This window comes from Mus pahari, chromosome 5, assembly GCF_900095145.1.
Source record: "Mus pahari chromosome 5, PAHARI_EIJ_v1.1, whole genome shotgun sequence".
Classification (NCBI taxonomy): domain Eukaryota; kingdom Metazoa; phylum Chordata; class Mammalia; order Rodentia; family Muridae; genus Mus; species Mus pahari.
The window spans coordinates 14,497,447-14,519,276 of NC_034594.1; the positions used below are offsets into that span (position 1 = coordinate 14,497,447).

General features: G+C 40.5%; 1 protein-coding gene across 2 annotated transcripts in view; it reads right to left on the minus strand.

Annotated features, from left to right (window-relative positions):
• Nucleotides 1–21,830, minus strand: part of Znf451 (zinc finger protein 451) — a 54,371-nt gene that overhangs the window by 20,352 nt on the left and 12,189 nt on the right. Inside the window, exons 4-7 of one of the 2 annotated variants that reach the window (XM_021197250.1) lie at nucleotides 4,296–4,421; nucleotides 2,034–2,145; nucleotides 1,238–1,388; nucleotides 471–597 (exon numbers count right to left, since the gene is read on the minus strand). In XM_021197250.1, coding sequence (XP_021052909.1) covers nucleotides 471–597; nucleotides 1,238–1,388; nucleotides 2,034–2,145; nucleotides 4,296–4,421 — 516 coding nt within the window. Of the gene's footprint in view, nucleotides 1–470; nucleotides 598–1,237; nucleotides 1,389–2,033; nucleotides 2,146–4,295; nucleotides 4,422–15,537; nucleotides 21,451–21,830 lie in introns of those variants that run through there. The other variant, XM_021197253.1, reaches the window with a different exon arrangement.

The following is a 21,830-nucleotide window of genomic DNA, read 5'->3' on the forward strand; positions in this document are numbered from 1 at the left end:
GTTGTTGCGAGGACCCAAGTCCATTCTCAGCACCTACACTGCACAGTTCACAAGCACCTGGAGCTCTGGCTCTAGGGGATCCGATACCTTTTTTCTGAATTCTGTGAGTACATGCATGCACACACACATGTGTGTGCACAAGCACACTGAATTAAAATAATTTTTAATAGAATAAGATGCAATCTCCATCATGTGACTGAAATCATGAGCATGTTGAGTAAGATTATTCCAAATATCAACACCACAGAGGAGTTTAATGGTAATATCTACGACTGCTGGAGTTTAGCTATTTAAGCTTAAGTGTCCAAAGTAACACGCACCCCAAGTCATTTCATTTTCAATAATTAATTTTTATCTTTATGTACATCATTAGTGACTGCAAGATTAAGAGCAACATGAAAAAAAAAAAAAATCTACATGAGCTCCATGGTTCTCCAGAAAGAACATCTATTCCCAGAGCATGCTCTTACCCTGGAGAGAAGATGGTCTTTGTACTGCTGTTGAGTAACGAAGTGTTCATAGCACACTGCACATGCAAACGAATTGGCCAGAGGTGCATGTAACGTAATTGTGGGATCACATGGGGAGTGATCAAACCTATCCGAGGAGAGAAGTGCCGTCAGTCAGATCTACTTCCCAGGACAGGACCCTGTTGCCCTTGCTTGTGAAGCTGATCCCATGAACACGCAAGCACACGAAGCATTGTATGTCTCCTTGAGACATCTGTGAAGGAAACTAGCTAGAAGCCCCATCTTCCGGCTATCTGAAAAGGCGGTTGGTTACAAGACCCTCTGCTTTCCCGTGACCTACTAGAAAGAAGCTCAGAAAATCAGTAAAATGAGCCCCAGCAGAGCACTTCACTGTAAAGACTGACTTATTATAGTGGTTGTTTCAGAAGGCATGTTAGATTATGTCGGATAGACAAATGCTCTGTCTCCTGCAATGTATATTTATACGCTAGATTTCTGCACAACTACTCCAACTGCACTATAATGCTGAAAAACCTAACATCTTACCCAATTTTCTAGAAAACCTAAATATAAATTACAAAAAACACATCAAAATAGTACAAAACAAACTGAGTTTCAAGTATTAAGTGAAACCATGCTGGTAAAGGTTTACCACATTTTGATTAACAAAATCACTAAAGACTGCTCACACTTGATGAGACCCTGGATTGGCTCTCGGTGCCTAGATGACTAACCTTTCACCTTTGAGTCCAGAATGCTCTGCTTACCTTTTCAAATGTCCCAACAGAAGGTGCCCATTGTCAAATTCCTTGTTACAGTGCATTATTGGACACAAAATTGGCTTCTCAGACCTCCACATCCTGCCTCCACGTTGCAATGATCTTTTTGTTCCAGAATTAACTGCATTTGTTCTGAGTCCTACATCATAATAGAATTCCTAGTTTACTATTTCAGAGGGCGGTGCACTGGACTGATCATCAGAATACCACAACAATTGTAAGGAGCAAAGCATCAAGGAGACGGTGGTCCCAGTACAACCAGGGGGCACAAGCTTAGACTCACAACCAAGCTCCCTTGGTCACATAAATTGGAAAAGCTCTTTCCCTTGAATTCTTATTGAATGCTTATTTAACCTAAACTCTTCAACTGGTTAAACTAACTTCTAATAAGGATCTAAAGAGCTCAGGGGCCAAAGAAGTTAACAGCAAAGCGGGGCACTGGAAAACAGTGGTATTAGTGACTAAAACTAAATGTGTGCGCGTCCTTTAAGTGTCATCTCTTGGGGACTGTACACCTCTCTCCCCTGCCTGAGCTTCCTGAGTGACTCGGCTGGGGGGCCAGTGAGCCTTGGGGCCTCTGCTGTCCCTGTCTCTACAGCAACAGTATGACAAACACATGCATTGTTGATGTGAGCTCTAGGGATCAAAACCTCAATGCTTGCACATGAGTGTCCATCTGTCCATCTGTCCATCTATGTCAATAGCAACAGAATCAAGTCCACATACTTTCTACCTTAAGGCTCCCAAGAAGCTCGGGAACTGAACTGTGATCTCTAATGAATACCTGACATTTTTAGCCATTGGTCCACACACTGTCTTGCAGCTTCTGTTTCTGAATGTCCTTGAATAAATTCCAATTCTTGTAAACCATGAGCGTGCTGAAAATCTATTTTTTCCTAAAGACAAGAAAAGAATTCAGTTGATTTAAGATAACTACTGTTTTTTGGGTAAAAAGATCTTGATGTAGCAGTGATGAGAAAATGAATACTCTATCCCAAGAGCGTCACATCTAGATATTTGTACCAAAGATTATACATACATCAGAATAAAGTTTTATATACTATACAAAGATCTTGAGCCTTCAGCTATTTGCTGGAAGTTGCTACATACTCTCCAACAACAGGGAGGTAATTTGATGCTAGAGCATATATTCGGAAGTCACCAATGGTGTTAAGCATTAAGACCAAATGAAGGAGTCATCTCAAATTATATCGAAAATGATAAAAAACTAACCAAACATTATTTAGGCGATACAGGAATGAAACCAGAGGATTATTTATATCTTTACATTTTTAGGTATTTTCAAAAATTTTAAACAGATTTATAAAAAAAAAAAAAGGGCTCAGTGAATATTTGTTTAGTGAATGCTAATATTAGGCCTTCAGTAGCATTGACTACGTGGCAGCACACAGCGTCTGTCACCACCTACACTGTGGACAGAGCTTTTGGCTTGCGCTGTGTGCAGTCCCCACTACTACCTCTCACCCTGCAGCTGTGGCATCAGAGCAGCCACATACAGTATGTAAACAAGCATAGCAGCATCCAACACAACTTTCTTTTTGGTTTTTTGAGACAGGGTTTCTCTGTGTAGCACTTCCTAGAACTCACTCTGTAGACCAGGCTGGCCTCCAACTCAGAAATCCGCCTGCCTCTGCCTCCCAAGTGCTAGGATTAAAGGCGTGTGCCACCACTGCCCAACCCAACACAACTTTAAACACAAAAAAGATTAATTTGCGAAAATCCATGTACGAATAAGTATATTGTGACTCCTGAAAAGGTGGGTACGTATTTAGTTCTTCCTAAACACATTTAATATGTATATGTGACCAACTATTTATCAAAAATTTCTGAAAACTCTGCTTCTGTGCTGGCATGTATTAACTTTCTTCTTATTCTCTAAACAATATAATGTCATAACTATTGTTCAGCATTTACATTGTATTGGGTATGATAATTAAAGAGAGCCAGTGAATGTATATTTTTCAGGACTTATTTAGCCATTTAATACGATTTTTCATAAGAAAGGGTGTTCAGGATAGGTTTATGTCAACCTGAAACAAGCTAGAGCCATCAGACAGGAGGGAACCTCAATAGAGAGAATGTCTCCCTCCAAAAGATCCAGCTGTAGCTATTTTCTTAAGTAGTGATTGATGGGGAAGGGGCCATCCCATTTTTGGTGTGGCCATCCCAGGGCTGGTGGTCCTGGGCTCTATAGAAAAGCAGGCTGAGCAAGCCGGTCAGCAGCATCCCCCATGGGCTCTGCGGCAGCTCCTGCCTCCAGGTTCCTGCCCTGACTTCCTTAGATGCTGAACAGCAAAATGAAATGTAAGTTGAATAAACCCTTTCTTCTCCAACCTCCTTTTGGTCACAGTGTTTTGCTGCACCCTAATGAAGACAAAGAGTTAAATGAAGAGAGAAAAAAATGACCAAGATTTTAATCTGAACATCATTTATAAAATATTGTTCCAAAATACAGCCATAAAGAATCCTCAAAAATGCTGACATGTACACACTAAATTTTTAAAGTATCTATCATACAGAAATTCTAAAGCACTAACGTACTAATGTGAGCTTTCATAACACAAAGCAAATATCTCAACTTCACAAACCACACCAGTTTCTTACTAAATAATCATTAGATACAATCTTCTTTAATAACAGCAGTATTGGGGGCTGGCGGGATGACTCGGTGAGGGAATCATGAGCCCAGAGCATGGGACCTGAGCAGAGCCTGATCCCTAGGGCCCACACATCCAAGCCAGCCCTGAGCACATGACACAGCCAGCCTGGCCAAAATAGACCTTGATTCAAAACCAAAGGAGGATGGTCCAAGGGTGGCCTCTCTCCTCCATAGGCACGCACATGTACATACAAACTATAAAACACCAGAAACTCACAAACACCAAAAATGCGCTTAAGTAGAATAATTACTCACGAGAATTCCTCAAAATTCTATTTAAGCTTCTCTCTTTTTTAGAAATATCTTTACATCTTTATTATAAATAATTCTATACATTAATAAATCTTGATTAAAACACACACATACCCTAAATGCCTTGTTCTTCTCTTCTTTCTGTTGTTTTTCCACTTCAACATGGCGGGCCAGGCGAGCCAAAGTTAAAGCAACTTTATCCTTCTGATGATCTATATAGTCTTTGCGTTTAAAATTCTCCTATAGTACAAACAAAACAGAACAATTTTCATTCCATTTAATACAAAATTAGCACACAGCCAATAAACATTCACTTACCAAGCAATTACTGCAGTCAAGAATCATTTATTTGTTAGAGTTCTAAAAATCTTGATGTGTGTGGGGTTGGGGTGGGGGGGATGTTGACTTTGTCTGCAGAGTATATTTTGTATTTTACTGTAATATTTTGTAATTGACATGATAACAGAAGAGGAAAACAGAATCAAATAAAACAGTTAAGGGGCTGGAGATACTGCACAGTAGGTGAGAGCACTGGCTGCTCTTCCTGGTTTGGTTCCCAGCTTCACAGCCATAATTCGTTCCACGGCATCTGATGCCCTCTCTTACCTCCAAGGGCATCAAGAATGCTAGTGGCATACAGACACACATGCAGGTAAACTATCCATACACATAAAACCAACACACACACACACACACACACACACACGCACACGCACACGCACACGCACACGCCACTCAGTTAAACCACAAATGGGAACAGTGGTGGCACACGCCTTTAATCCCGGGAGGCAGAAGCAGGCGGATTTCTGAGTTCGAGGCCAGCCTGGTCTGCAAAGTGAGTTCCAGGACAGCCAGGGCTACACAGAGAAACCCTGTCTTGAAAAAGAAAAAGATTCACTGTCCATATACTGTGAAAAAAAAAAATTGAAATGTTCTTGGTACCAAGCTCACATATATAAACACGCACACGCACACACATGTAATTTTTAAAAAAATGGAAAGCAAGATCCAGTTATATGTTGTTTATAAAAAATTTTCCCTTAAATAGAGACACACAAATTAAATGCAAAGCATGGACACATTACTTGCTAAGGGCCAGGGATTAGCTCAGTGATAGAGGCTTACCTAGCACGCACAAGGCCCTCGGTTCAATCCCCAGAGGCTGATGAAGGTGGGAGGAAAGAGGGAGGTAACAAAGCGGGGGGTTGGGTGGGGGGAGATTTGCTAACCCAGAAGTCAGGTTGACTTCAGACGTCTCAACTGCATGCCAACTTGTTTTAAAACCCTTCCCTACAGATGCAGAACACCCTTGGGACCACAGTCACCCCAGTCTGCCTCTTAACCCCTCCTCTGACCCTTCCTTCCTTCCCAATTTCTTCCTCTCCTGCTTTCCTTTTTATTCTTTGCCACTCACTGGGTCTTATTTTCTTCTTAGTAATAAACAAATAGGAACTGTCTCCCAATACTGAGGGTAGATTTGAGAGACACCGCTGGAAACTTGGGGAAAACCTTAGTAAATAGAGCAAGAACACACTGTAACTTTGAACCTCTGCAAATTTTGAAGTTAGCAATTTGGAAATGAAATGTATTTTAAGTATTTTCTCTTTAACTCAGGAAAAATAAATGAGGCAGGTTTAATAGTTTCATGGCATTAGTAGTAGTGGCAGTAGTAGTAGTAGTAGTAGTAAATGGAAGACCCACAAATCTTCCGTTTAAGTCAAAAGAGCTAATACTGCAAGTAGGGCACAATGGTAAAGCACTTACCATCCAGAATCACAAAACAAAGTAGGGCAAGCTGCTGACTAAAGCCAGGCATGGGTGGTGCTACCATTCTCTCAAGAAGGCTAAATAAACCCCATTTCTTGGGGTACACAGTGAGGAATGGCCACTAGACCTCATTGGATTATATTCTTCTGTGCTTCCAGGAGAACACACTGACACTGGAAAACACTGGTTAGAAAGCTGACCAAGGGGCTGGTGAGATGGCTCAGTGGGTAAGAGCACCCGACTGCTCTTCCAAAGGTCTGGAGTTCAAATCCCAGCAACCACATGGTGGCTCATAACCATCCATAACAAGATCTGACACCCTCTTCTGGAGTGTCTGAAGACAGCTACAGTGTACTTACATATAATAAATAAATAAATCTTAAAAAAAGAAAAAAGAAAGCTGACCAAGAAACCACAGGGAATCCTATTCTGTACTGCAGCACAAGGAACGGAGGAACACAGATACAAATTCTAAATGATCAGACCGCTGGGGAAAGAAAGCTGCATTAGCTTATTAACTGAAGTACTTTACTGTTCAGTCGTCTTGAATGGATTTGGAATGCTCACGGAAACACACCCCTGCACACGTCTACAACTGTGTTTCCAGCCCTTCCTGCTAGCACTGTGACAGCTGTTTCATGTTCTTGCCACAACGGACTGTGCGTTCAACTTGTGAGCCAAACAAGCCTTTTCTTTAAGTTGCTTTGTTATGGCAATGAGAAAAGTAGTGGAGCCCAACCTCAGAAAAAAAATGTATAGTAGTAAGGGGTAGGAGCAGAAGAGTACAGTTCAGAACAGATGCAAGTTCTTAAATGTCTCCTATAAACCAAAGGTAAATGGGCCACAATTCTTAGGACTGGAAATGTTTGCCCAAATGCTACTGTGATTTAATAAAGCCACAGACACAGAATACAATGCTTGGAACTTAACATACACTGAGGCTTGGTTTGCCATCAGCTTACTAAGGCCACACTAAACTAGCTCTGAATCCATGTAATAATAATTTTTAGTTCTGTTTGAAACATTAGCAGCTAGAGCACATCCAGGACCATCCATCTTGAAATACTCACCATGGTCACTTTGGACTAACTTCTGTGTACTGAAGCGTCCATGTGGACAACAAATGAGAGGGCTCTGTGGAGTGGTGGGAGTAACCCAGGAAACCCTGAGGGGAGGTTCTGTGAGGAGTCTGTAAGCAGGTAGGTAAGCAACAATACACTCCCTCGCCTAGTACTAGGGATTAAATGAAGGCCCCATATGCTAGGCAAGTGCTCCACCACCTAAGCAACATCCACACCCTCTTTCTTTACTCATTTTGAGACACACACTCACTATGTTGCCCAAGCTGGCCTCAAATCCTCAATCTTTCTACTTCAGCCTCCTGAGAAACAGGCTTATCTGTATTTTTGACCACTCTCTTTCTTTCATATCGAGAACTCCATAGAACTAACAGAGACCAACAAGTGCAAAGCCAAGAGGTTAAAAGGTAGACACGTTTAGCTGCTTTGAAATTCTTAGACTTTCTTACGTGCTGTTGCTTCTAAGAGGGTCTCCTATAGTATAGGCTAGGCTGACCTCAAATTCCCTATGTAGTCAAGGATGACTCTAAATTCCTGATTCATCTGCCTCCACTTGCCAAGTGCTGGAACTTCAGGTCTGAGCCACCATACCGGGCTTTTCTCTTTTAAACTTGATTAAACATGTACAAAGTATTCTGGGTTTCCTAGAAATGGCAATCAAATATAGGACATTAGTTAAACCTGACTATTCTTATTTTTGTCCATGAAGATTAAGCAGAGACAGATGCCAGGATAACTTTTAACCTAGTCACCACCTGTAATCCTAGCACTTCAGAGAAAAAGGCAGGAAGACCTAGAATCCAAGACCAGTTTTACCTACACTGTGAGTCTGAGACCAGTACAGGCTACTACATTAAGAGCCCATGGTAGAGCCAGGCAGTAGTAGTATGTGCCCAGCACTCAGGGGGCTGAGGCAGGCAGATCTCTGAGTTTGAGGGAAGCCTGGTCTACAGAGCGAGTTTCAGGACACTCAAGGCTACACAGAGAAACCCTATCTTGAAAAAAACTAAGCTGGGCGGTGGTGGCACACGCCTTTAATCCCAGCACTTGGGAGGCAGAGGCAGGNGGNTTTCTGANTTTGAGGCNAGCCTGGTCTACAAAGTGAGTACCAGGACAGCCAGGGCTATACAGAGAAACCCTGTCTTGAAAAACCAAAAAAAAAAAAAAAAAAACCAAAAAAAAAAAAAAAAAAACCAAAAAAACAAAACAAAAAACAAAAAAACTAAAAGAAGTGGAGTGTGATCAATTAGCAAGCGTACATCTCTGGGGTTCACTTGATAGCACCAAAACAACAAAAAATTTATCCTTCGATGTAGCTCTGCAAATCTACAAATGGGGTATAACTTGGGGAGCAAAAAAAGAGGACTCTTTTATGATATGCACATTAAAACTTTAAGCTTTGTAACAAACTACCCACACTATCCTTTTCTTTTTTGTTGCAGATCAATAACCTTTCCACCAGAAGCCAGTTCAGACTATAAACTTAAATTTTGAATTCTGATGGCAAGAGACTCATTGATAATTACCTCCAATGAAAATTCTACCACTCTGACAAAAATTTCATCAAAAGGCTTATCCAATCTAATGCATAAGGATTCCTGGAAAGTATCAGAACCTGCAACACTGCTAGAAATTGTGACCTGCTATGTATGTAAACTGTGCAATAAAGCACAATCATTAAGTAGACTAGCCAATGAACTGACACAACCCCTACAGATCAGTAGTCATGCTACATTACATTTTAATCTTTGCTATCACATACATATATGTGAAAAGAACCACAGAGGGTAAAATCTAGGAAAGTAGTAGTTGTTTAGTGAGTCCCTTCCTTCCCTATTTCCTTATTTTTCTACAAGCAGTACATGATTAGAATTGGTACCAAACCTACTAATGATCAAGAGTAGATAAGGCAGAATATGTTAAAGCTCTTAATCTTTTTGTTGTTTGAGGTAAAATGGTTGGACTGCAACTTCCACGTTCAACAGAAGCGTAGAGAGTCTAGGTGTAGGTGCACATGCCTGTAGTCCCAGCTACCTGAGAAGTGGTGACAAGCTTACCTAAGATCATGCCTTAGACACCAACCTGGGCGACACAGGAGGTATGTGAAAAAACTAAGAATTAAGATAAGCGACTTACAGATAGAAGTCTGGCTTACTGGCTCACCTTGAGAAAATATTTTCAGTTTTGAGACCAAGTACCACTGTCATTTTAAAGCAAAACCTATTTGGCCAACATCAATCAGTATAATTTTTGTTTACTTAAATGTGTCTTCCTAGTATGTGTTTTGTTTTTAAAGAGACTGGTTCCCATTATGATCTCCTTGTTAAGTCTCCAACTGCTAGCTCCAGTGTAAAAGCATTTTATTCACGTGAAGTAATTGTCGTCTCTGAGGCTTACTGCCTCTGTCTGCTAATCCAGGCCTAGTCCTAGAATCTTCTACCCTCCATACAATCTTACCTAGGCTCAGAGTGTTCTCAGCCCTGACACTTACTTCTGAATAAGCTCATCCTTTCTTGTTCTTTCTGATTTCAACTCGGCTGTTCTGGCTCAAAATGCCTCTTTCAGGCTGATTCAATCTGACTTCTCTCAGCCTCTCCTGAATTGCTCTGCTTTGCCACAAACTAACCCTGACACTATGTTCTAATCTTCTGGCTCCTTCTCTCTTTACCAGTGTCTAGCTTGTTCTCTTTTTTCTTCAACCTGTCTCTGTACCACTGTCCCAGTAAACTGCCTCTTTCCCTCCTGTTCTCTCTCACGGTACAGCTCTCTAGTAGTAGCCCCCCCCCCCCCCTCTTCTCATGAGTTGGGTAGAGGCTGCTCTGGTACATCCTTCTGATTTGTCACTTGTCTGTATTAGCCAGCTGACACAGGACCTTGGGAAGATTCCCTGAAATAAAAGCATCAACAATTCAAAGCCTTCCTCACTACCATTCTCAAGCTCCAAGGTCGAGTTGTAACCCCAAAGTTCTGGGGACAAGAAGCCCCTTTTTGCCCAATTTATGATTTAAGCTTCATCCCAAAGAAATAGTTTGAAAGGCAGCAAGTTTTCTCAAGAATTTTATATCAAATACAGATAAAGCAGGAGATAAACACAATGCAGTACAATATATATTCACGATCCCCAGCAATAATTCTGAAACCAAGAAACCCTCTTTTTACAAAGCCATCTCCCTCACACTCCAGTTGTTCACAAATACAAAGTACACAGATTATCTGCTTTATATAAAAAACATCAAAAACAAACATGCAGATATACCCCATTCTGTTCTGTATACCACTAAGGAAGCCAGTACCACCAAACCTGTTAAATAAGATCCTATCTGTCATGTCTTTTGAGCAAAATTGTTAGTATCTTTCTATAATTGTTCTAATGACAGACCCTCTTAGAACAGGAAACACGTGTGTATGTTCAGTTTATACAACTTTGGGATTTAAGGAGGAATTTCTAACTATCTTTGAACATGTAAAACTGTGATAAAGGAGTCACTTCTCAACCCTGAGTGCCACTGTGATACCTCTAACAGAGACAAGGAGGATGGGGAGAGAGCAAGCCAGGAAGAAAAGACAGGGAAAAGAGTATGCAGGACTAGGCACAGTGACTCACGCCAGTGATTCCCACACTCAGGAGGCTGAAGCAGAACAACCACTGCAGATCTAAGGTTAGCCTGGGCTATACAGTGGACCCTGTCTCAATAAGGTAAAGGCTTGGAATGTATGAACTGGTAAGCTGCTTACCTGCTTATCTACCATGAATAAAGTCCAGGTTTGAGCCTCGGCACAGCATAAACCAAGCATGATTGCTCATTCTGTTACCCTAGCACTCAAAATGGAAGCAGGAGAATTAAAAAAAAAAAAAATCTAGATCATTCTCAGCTATATAGTGTGTTCAAAGCCAGCATGGGCTACACGAGATCCTGTATCAGGGAAAAGTAATAATAGAAAGAAAAAAAAAGTGGTTGGGGTACCAAAATTACCATGAGCACCAGGTTTACAGTTCCTATAAAACAACTACAGATGTCAATTACAACAGTCTTACTTACAATGGTCATTTTCTCCAAGTCTACCTGGAAACTTCCTAAGTCAACACTAAGATATCAGTCACATGCAGCTGCTCTGAGGAAGGTGCTGGCTAAAGGGACCTGTGCAGCAGTAGCCACGATGCACAACCACAGTTTGTCTCCAGTGCTTTCGCTCCAATAGTCCTAAATTCTCTCTCACCATTTATGCTGCCCTAGGCCAGAAAGGCAATGCCAAGATCTTTCTTTTTAGCTTAAATTATTTTAGACATCCGCAGCAGACAGAGTATAAAACAATTTCTGGATTACTTCCAAAACCTCCACTGAAACACTACTTTGAGTCATAAGAACCAAAACATTTATTTTCATACATAACTCACCCTCTCTGCAGTTTAACTTCTTCCATTTCCGTCCCCTAACAGCTGCTCTTAACCATTCTGAAGGCCATCTCACCCATGCACGAGTCAGCTCTTCCCCCTAAAGGAATGGCTGTCTCTCCAGCAGACCAACTACACTGACATCCCGAAAGCTCAGGTCAAACAGTTGGTAGAAAAGCTGACTCTCCAGCTGGCCTTCTCATCCAACATCACCACAGGTTTTCCTTGACTAAGTAGTTTCCTCAGTGCACTGGCATTCGCCTCGATCGAGAGAATACCTGGTTCTCTCTTGGTTTTAGTGCTGAGACAGGGTCCCAGGTGAGATCATAACCAACCCTCAGTAAACCCATACCTTTCTTGGTCTTTGCCTGCACACAGTGGGTACTGAAGGCTGACTACTGGTGGGCTGCCCAAGCCCAATGGATGACCTCATACAATAGGAAATGTTTGTAAAGAGCCATTATGTTGGCCAGGGTGGGGGTAGGGGGTAGGCTCAGAATAGCAGGAGTGAGTTGGGGTGAATAGGATCAAGATACATGGCATTCATGTAACGCATCTTTAAAAAAAAAAAAAAGTATGCATCCGTTTATACCCAATATCATCCCATTCATAGAAAATCTAAGAATGTGGAATGTCAAAATTAGTTATAAAATTAAATCTGCATTGGGCTTTCGTGTTTTTCAAAGTATTCCAGTTATTACTTTATACTTAGCTGTCCTGGAACTCACCATGTGAACCAGTCTGTATCTGCCTCCCGTGCTGGCATGTAAAGGTATGTGCCACCACGCCGTTAGCAGCTCCAAGTAGGGAAACCGAGGCTGAGACAGTAGATGACTTGCTAACACTGAGGTCCACTCCCATTTAGTGTCTTAAAAAAAAAAAATTCAATCCCCTGCACCATTCTACCTTTGTTTCACTAAACAAAAAATGGTACAAAAAAAGCAGGCAATAAGAATCATGACCAGAACAACCAGTTATGGGAGTAGACTGCGGTGCCCTGTTGAACAGAAGCCGTGAGCGCTGTAAGATCAGCCTTAGTCCAGAACATGGACACCTCAATGCAAGAGTGAGGAAGATGTGGCTCATCTGACAAGTACCAAGTAACAAGAGTGCATGGACAGCCATGACAGGAAAAGACTTGTCTGCAGAGACATGGCAGCACGTGACCTGAGCCTGGGGAAGTCCACTTCAAGATGTAGGTAAAGAATGCTCAGTACACACAGGATACATTCTTTCCTAGACTTTCTTCCCAGACAGGAAGCTGACAAACTCAACGCAATCAAGGTGATCCAGCCATTCACAACACACAGAGCTAGCTCAGGTCATTAAAGAAATATTAAGGGGCTGGAGAGATGGCTCAGTGGTTAAGAGTACTGACTGCTCTTCCAGAAGTCCTGAGTTCAATTCCCAGCAACCACATGTGACTCACAACTATGTATAATGGGATCAAATACCCTCTTCAGTAGGTTTGTCTGGAGATCGACAGTGTACTCATATTCATAAGAATAAATATTTAAAAAAAGAGAAATAACACACACACAGAGACAATTCTGTGCTAAGAATCTGAATGAGGCTATTTACATATTAACTATATTTTACTTAATAAGAAATGGGCTGCATTCCAAACAGGAAAACTGCAACAATGAAAAAGTATTATTGTTAATTTTCTATTTTTTTTTTTCTTGAAACAGCATTTCACTATGTAGCCTTGGTTGACCTGGAATAGGCCACGTGGACCAAGCTGGTCACTCAAGAGTGATCTACCTGCATCTGCCTCCAGAATTAAAGGTATGGGTCCCCTGTCTCAAAAAAAAAAAAAAAAAAAAAAAAAACCAAATAAATAAATACATACATACATATATACATACATACCGAGGGGGGGGGAGGTATGGGCCACCACACCTAGCTAGCAATCAAATCTTTTTTCAAACAAGACTTAGGATGCCAGCTCTTGAAGCAGGAGGCCTCCACAAAGTCCCAAGCCAGTCTGCGTGATACAATGAGACCAAATAAGAAGACACACCCAACTACCCCACAAACAAAGCAACAAGAATATAACTTGTGTCTTAAAAAAGACTTGGGTCATGTCATTCCACCACTATTCAGGGCAATGCTGCCTCACTGAGAGACTGAAATGGTCCACAAGCATGATAGTCACTTAACACATAAACTGCATTTTAAATCCAAGGAGTGTGAATCAGCTACTACAGACAAAAGTGGGAGTTCTAATTGTCCCTTCAAATGGAATGCTGGACAGTCACTCTTGCAGGTAATGAAAGAAAACAACAGGCACGGGATATAGTTCATGGGAAAGGAGCATATGAGAAGCTAGCCTTGTAAAAGGACTAACAGAGCCTCTAACAGCAACACTTGAGACATTTGCAGTAAAAACAAAACAAACAAACAAAATCACCAAATATACATTTACTTTTATTTATAATAAGAGAGGTCAAGGATATCAGACACACTATAATACTGGAAAACAAAACCTGAGGTCTTCAAAGTTCTAAGAGAAACCCAAGAACTCTGACCTCGAAACACCCAATATACCATCCCTCAAAAAACAAACAAAAAACTAGTAAAGCCCTTAAAACCCGAAGATTGGTTAACTTTAAGAAGCAAAATCACAGAGCTATAGTATAAATTAACTTTATGATATTAAATTCAACCATATTAGTATATATAGAATGCATCTGTGAAGACTACACAATGGCTCACTCCTTTAAGCCCGGGACTTGGGAAAGTGAAGCGGACTGGTCTTGAATTCAGAGCCGACCTAGACTACAGAGACACTGTATCAAAAGAAAAAAACCAACAGCAGTGACAACAAAAAATAAATAAAAAAATACCCTGAACTATGAAACCGCCATTAAATGAGATATTAAAAATAATTAAAGTTCAATAATCAGGGACACTTCTAAGACTGGACTAGCTATACGATTTTTTTTCTTTCCTTTTTGAGACAAGGTCTCATGTAGACCATGAGAACCAGGAATTTGATGTATAGCTAAGGATGACCTTGAACTTCTGATCCTCCTGCACCTACATCCTAAGTGCTGGATTTACAGACATATATCACCATTATTGGCTATGCCTTGGGCCCAGGGCTTTCTGCACATTAAGCAAGTACTATCCCCTCTGAGCTATATTCCTAGCCCCTATATATTTTTAAATATTTTAGGGAAAACTAAAAACATTCTTATCACAAATGCTTATGACTACTAAACATACAAATTAAATGACATTTAAATAGGACATAGTGGCTCACACTTGAAATCCCAGCGTTTAGGAACATGAATTAGGACTGGTGGGGTGGCTGGGGGAGGGGGAGGGGTGATTAGGAAGAGAGGGAGAGGGAAACTTGAACAAGCAAGCAAGGAAGAAATGGGGAAATGGCTCAATAGGTAAAGTGCTTGCCACATAAGTATGAGGACCCAAGTCCTGCAATACCCAGGTAAAATACGGGGCCCAGCAGTGTGATCTGTAATCCAGTATGATGGGAGTCCAGTAGGTAATTCCTGGATCTACCTGGCTAACCAGTCTAGCCAACCAACCCTGTGAACTCACTGTTCAGTAAAAGACCCTGTCTTAAACAAACAAACAAACAAACAAAAAACGTGCCAAGTATATAAAGAATTCACCTGACATTAACCTCTGGTCTTCACATACTATGTACACACACTATACACATACATATACCGCCCCCAACACACACGCATAACATTTCAGTTAAGTACATAGTGGTAGAATTAAAAAATATCAACATCCACGAGATTAAGGGAAAAATCAGACTTCCTTTTTGGAAAGAGGTTCTTGAGAAAGACAGATCAAAATCACAAACCCTCACCAAGAGGACAGGACTAAAAGCCCAGCATGATGCCACAGCCCTGAAGTCCCTGGCCCCAGGAGGAGACATGAAAACCATGTTTGGGGCAGCTTGAGCAGCTACATAAAAGCCCCACTCAAGACACAACTGAACTGAGACCACCTCTATAGCCTACAGGAAATGAACACAGGCTCCAGTAGTAAGATCTCAATGTCCCACACGTTACAAAAGTGCATTATAATAAAGTAAAATAAATAATGACACAGGAGTACAAAAATGGGACTCCAGTAATAAGAGAAAAAGGATTTAATAAAACAGCATTCTCAAAAATCATTCAAGAAGGGAAACTCCATACATTTAATGGTTTATAAAACTTGTTAAATATGAAAAGAAAGGTTTGCATTCAATACAGTAATCGACATTTACTTACTGGTAACTTCCTCCTTTAAAATTTAAGTGAAAAGAACTGACTAGTTTGGATGCCCACTAAAAACCACACAGAACCAATCTGACCAATTGAATGACATGCATAAGATGTACCCACAGTGACAATCAGGTATTGGTCTAGCCACCAACATTAAGTACATAAGGGTAAATTTCAAAAAACAGGAACTAGACAGTGCAAGACTGGGGCAAAATATGCCTCACATTTAAAAAAAAAAAAAAAAGGCTTTTGTTATTGCAATCTTCTACTTCTAAAGAGTTCTAACCCATAATTTCAAGCCTTCAGCAGAATCCCAATTAACTTCAAAAATAATGAATGAGCTGCTAACCTCTATGTTCAACCTTATCGGTATCCAATTCTATAGAGAGAGGGAATTCTGGACTCTGTCTTTTCAGCATCCTTGCTTACAATACCTGAGAGGTATATATCCTGGATGTATCAGGCCCTTAAGGACACTACAGTCAGGTCACTTAGGTATAATGCAGTAAAGTAGCCTGAAAGAGTATATGCTGCCCTCAAAATGGCATTTTGAAGGCTAAGTAAATAAATGCAATTATACTGATAAAGAAGCTGCCAGTTTAAAAAGGAAAACAAAAGTAATTATACTGATAAGGAAGCTGCCACAGACTATTATTTATAATCTATAGTGCCACCAACTTCACTGTTTTAATGTCCTTGCTTCTACTGTCCCAGGAAACACATCCATTTAGCAGATATAAGTAGTGTTGCTATGGCTATGAACAGGGTTAGATACGAGACAGATGACTCAGTCAGAAAAACCTAGAACATGCAAAGAAAAAAAGAGCTACTTTTATATCTAGAAAACAGAACCAACTACTAAAACCTAAAGAACTTCTGTGATGTTAAGAGGGAAATTTATTTTATAACCTTCTGAAATTAGTAACAGTGTTATGAAGAAAACAAGTTAGCATTAAGAAGGAGTACATTTAAATAGTGCAATTTTACAGGTAATAAAGATAATAAACTAAGAGTAAATCACTGTACAGACGTTACATAAATACCACACCAAAGGTTAGGTCTTAAACGTAAGAGTAAAATTTAAAAAGGCACTTTATATAACAATAAACGGAAATAGTATTTCTCTATATATAATAACTACAAAATAAAAATCACATTGTCTCCAAATACATCTTATATCTAGTCAAGAAATGACATTTTAAATGAAAGGAAAAACCAAATAATTAATTCTTCAAGGTATCCAGAAAAGCAAGTGGTAGTCTCACTCAAAAGTCAACCTAACAGGAATTCTGAAGCAGGCTCTGCACACGGCAGACACAACCTCAGTATCCACCCGGGTAAATCTTTATGCTATCTTCTCCTCCTGGGGTGTCTACTGGGGCGGCTCACTAGACCAAGTACCAACTTTTACCTTTACAACATCATCATTCAAGTATGCCAGATTAAAGAGAGAAACAGGTGAAGGATACTGGAATACTACCGAGTCAACTAGAGCTACACACTCCTACACTACCACACTGTCCACACCAGCTCAGCCGCCAAGCACTGCTATTCGGTTGTCTGACTCATCACCAATTTGGTGATTTCCCGCCTTTTTTCACTTTGAGAAAAACGCAATTCTTTGGAGTTGCTTGGGTTTATCAATTAGTGGTCAAACAATGTTACTTTTACTTCATTAATGAACAACATAAACATCTAAGACAGAGAGTAGTGCTGTCTTGAAAATACTTAAGAGCTGTACAATAATGTCAAAATTATTAAAGTGCTAAATTTTCTGTGCTTTTTTGTTGCCATTTACTATAAAGCGGAGATTAGTACAAATAAATTAGGTGAGCGTGCCAAAACAGTTTCAGAGAGCACATCTCGAAGCATTATTTATTTTGTTTTGTTTTTTAAACAAGAGTATCTCATAAGTCATGTGATATGTAGCATCTAATTCAGGGCAAGATGGAAAAGAACAAATGAGCTGAAGCAGCCCCAACGCCGCACAAAGACACGTGCAAACTTGCCGTAGTAAAGTCTGGGTGGTTAGCCCTTTCTCAGAGGAAACCTGCACTGCTACAGTCATGGGCTACTACCCAGAGTCTACTACCCCTCTGTATAGCATTGAATACAAGCTACAAAAGTCTGCTTATCTGGAGTTTGAGAGACATTTTAGAGACCCCTGGTAGGAACCTAAGAAAGTCAAAGTAAAATTTTGTGGACAATATTAACTTATTAAGTAAATATTAACTCTAGATACAATTCAGTTATATCTGCTAAACAATCTTGATAAACTAGTTCAGGTTTGGTCTACAAATAAAACAAACAGGACTAATACAGACCCTAAAATTATCTGACAAAGTAACATCTTCCAAGGTGGAACCTCGTGCCTCCGATCTATATGGCACAAATGAAAAGCAGCAGCCTGGCCTAGTAGCACATGCCTTTACTTCCAGCAGTCAGGAGGCAAACAGAGACAAGCAGATCTCTATGGGTTCAAGGCCAGCCTAGTCTACTTATCAAGTCCCAGGCCCGCTCAGTATATGTGGTAAAACCCTGTCTCAAAAACAAAAAAGAAGAAATGTAGGTTGTTAAATAGGCTGCTGAGTATGTGTAGGAAAGTAGGAAGAGTTTTCTAATGAATTACAAAGCGCGAGCATCACAGAAAAGGTCTACCACTATGATAAACAGGAACCACACAACCCCTTAAGACAATGCTATATTCCATTAATAGTATACCTAAAACATTTTGATCAAGCAGATTAAAAATTAAGAAAGAAGCAGATGTTCGACCAATTTGTGACCAAGAGGTCACAGAATTAACATCTGTGAAAAAATTATTTTTTGGCTGCCAAGTTACATTAGGTTAAGCGTTCAGACCCCCTCAAACTTGACATTTTCTCTACTTTAAGTCATGCTGTGAAGACAGGGACATAGGGGCTAGTATATCATACAGCCATTGCCTTGAGATTAAAGAGATGATACTGTGGGACATTAATATAACTGAGGTATCTGCTGCCAGCTCCAAAAAGAGTTATTATTGGGAGCAAAATGTTAAATCATCTCAGAGAGTCCGATTAGATTACATGACAAATTAACCACTTAACCAAGAACATGTCACTGAAGTCTTGATTCCAGCCTTTTAGGAACTCAATACCAGAAACAGCTGTGTATCTTGAAACACCCAGTCACACTTTATATCTCAAGGATTTCACAACGATGTCTAGACTAATGGCATCCCTCTTTATTTCAAGAGAGATCAGATTGTCAGGCATGTTTGAAATTCTTGCTCTTAAAGAGTTCACATTTTGCATGCCTGGATGATAGAAATATCCTGTATGTCCAGGGCCACGATGGTACATATGTCTATTGTGAGAACGTAATGCACTATCAAGCTCAAAAGAACCAACTCATTAGAAGACAGGTTTAAGAAGGCCATCTCATTGAAAGGCCCACATCAGAGAGACTTCTATGCCTGAGTCTCACAGGTGGTTCACATGAGAGCTTGGTAAGTCAAAGACTAGTAGAACTGATGACAACAAGAGCTATCTCACATGCAGCATTATGAGTAGTGATCCTGTGGTAGCCCATCATAGTCAGGATGAAGACAGTTTATCTTTTCTACTGTGATGTTACAGGTATCTTTTTTTCCATATTTTTTTCCAGATTGAGTCCAAAAGTAGACCTGTGACATTTAGTCACCCCAGTTATAAGGATTTGGCAAAAATTTTTAATGAATTCCAGCAGACACATAGCTTCCAGGATAATTCTGAAGTCTCACAGAGCTTGCTAATACTATGGACTATGGAGAGCTGATCATTTTAACATAGGGACTGTATGTAACAGATCTGTCATTTTTGGATGACCCATCAAGCTGAAGCCTGACGTTCCAGAAGTAATGATGATCTAAAATGAAGGTTTTACACTTCGGTCTTAGTAAACACTGATCTAGTAGCAAATTGTTTCCAGATCCAAAACTTTGCTAGTCCTCAGTTTACCAACAAGATTTTCCTGAGGTATGAATCTATGTATTTTCTTTAAATTCCAGAAGATTCCTGAGTACCCTTCTCTGGACTTAGTTTGGACCAAAAATACTGTGTAAACCTTTATCCAATACTCCTTAGAACAAAGTCTCCATTTGGCCAATAAAGCTTAAATCTTTTTATATATACTTCATTCTAAAAGTCTAGAACTCAAACATCAGCTGTGAAGTACTCATTTTTTGAGATGACCTTCAACCTGGGGAAGAACAGGTAAGGTAGGACCTTGGAAGGCTAATCTTCTAAACCTCTGGAGTCAGAGTATCAGTTCTTATACCCATGTCGTTCTGGAGAGGCTCCCTTCTTTCTGTATCTATAGGGGTGATTCCGGGGTTTGTACCAATCCCCTTTGGAGTACCCTCTGTTGTGATAATGTGCTTTCTGATCATGACTATAAAAGTACCGATGCTGAGTATAGTATTTATTGTGATCCTTATATTCATTTTCTTTAATACTATTGTCTTCTGCAACAATAGCATTCACATCTTGTCCAAAAAGAGATGTACCATCAAAGGGCAAGTGTAAGATTTTCTCCTGGGTTTTCTTAGTGAGAGATGTTAGTCGGAGCCAGGCCTGTCTTCTATAGTCTACTGCCATGGCCATAACTCTGACTACGGAGTCCATTATGTCTCTAGTGGTACAGAGCTGCCAAAGTCCTGCATCCATGCCATCAGATATTATACACCTTGCTTTCCCACGATCAAACTCCGGGTCATGAACCAGATCTTCCATGTCTTCCCAGAGTTTACGTTGATACTGAGTCATATAGGCCATATAGCTAGCAGCCCGGGCTGCAATGGAAGCAGCATGGTAGAACCTGCAACCCATGACCTCCATTTCTTTTGAGGTAGAGTCTAAAGGAGATGTTGTATTTCCTCTTTTGCTATGTTCTAATACATCTATAATGGGTCCCTCAGCTGGTGGATTTGGCTGGAAAGGAGATGTGTCCTTGGCCACAGGATAAACCCTGTGTCCCATGAAGGAAGAAGGATGGCAATCAGCAGGGTCTTTAAAAACTTCAGTGGTGGCAATTCTCAAAAGTGGATGCAGTGGAGGAACCAAGCGTTTTTTAGAGGTCATCCAATCAGGCTTGCCCTCACAGGTTTCTGCTTCAGACTGGAACGTCACCCTCTTTATAACACCCCTTTGTTCCATTCTCTTCAAAAGACCAGTAAAACTGGACTGCATGGGGTCAGGTGGCTGCCCTTTGTCATCAGCTGATGGAGATTTGCAGTCAGACTCCTCTTCAACTGTGGACGAACTGTCCTCCTTAGAGCTGGAGATATCCCAAGGAACTGACGAGCTCTCACTTGGCCTAGAATGATGAAATCTAAAACAACTCCTGGACTGCAGATCACGTATGACTCGGGACATCTCAGCCACTTGTGTCTGGAGATACAGGATGGCATCCTGTCCACTCTGTGAAGCTGAAGAAATCGTGCCAGGGAAATCCTCTTTGACCTCAGAAAAAGCCAATGATTCCTGGGGGCCCAGAAGTGATGCTGAAGGCAGAGTCTGATTATTTTGTGGTTTAAGTGTCTCTTTTTCAGAGACACTAACATCGGAATTATTGTGATCATTTTTCTGGTTCTCCAATGGGTTCTCAACAGAAGAAGGTTGAGAAACTATCCTTTGTGGACTGTTGGCACAGCTCCCAGAGGAGGAGCTGCTGTCTCCAATGGGAAGAGGAACACTGCAGCTAGAGCACATTTCTGGGCGATGATTCTCAGAGGATGGCACTTTAGATTCAGGCATTCTCTGGGTTATCCACATGAACAAGAAAACCAAGGAAGAAAAAAAATATGCTTTTAATATGTTAACTTTCAAGTGCAGAGATGCATGTCCAGTAAGTAGAATTCAAATTTTATATTATTATACATAAAAAAGGCAGAAACAATCCACTATAGGCCGGCCAAAGATAAGAGAAATCAAATACACAGGATTTAGTACCCTCAACCCCATAAAAAGTATAGTCATTAATGCTGGACTCTGTCTATTAAAAAATTATGATTAAAAATACGATCATTTAGGGGCTGGGGAGATGATTCAGTATGTAAAGTGTTTGTCGCGCACATATGAAGACCTGAGGCAAACAACTGCAAATCTGTAATTCTAGCACCGGGCAGGTGGACAAAGGC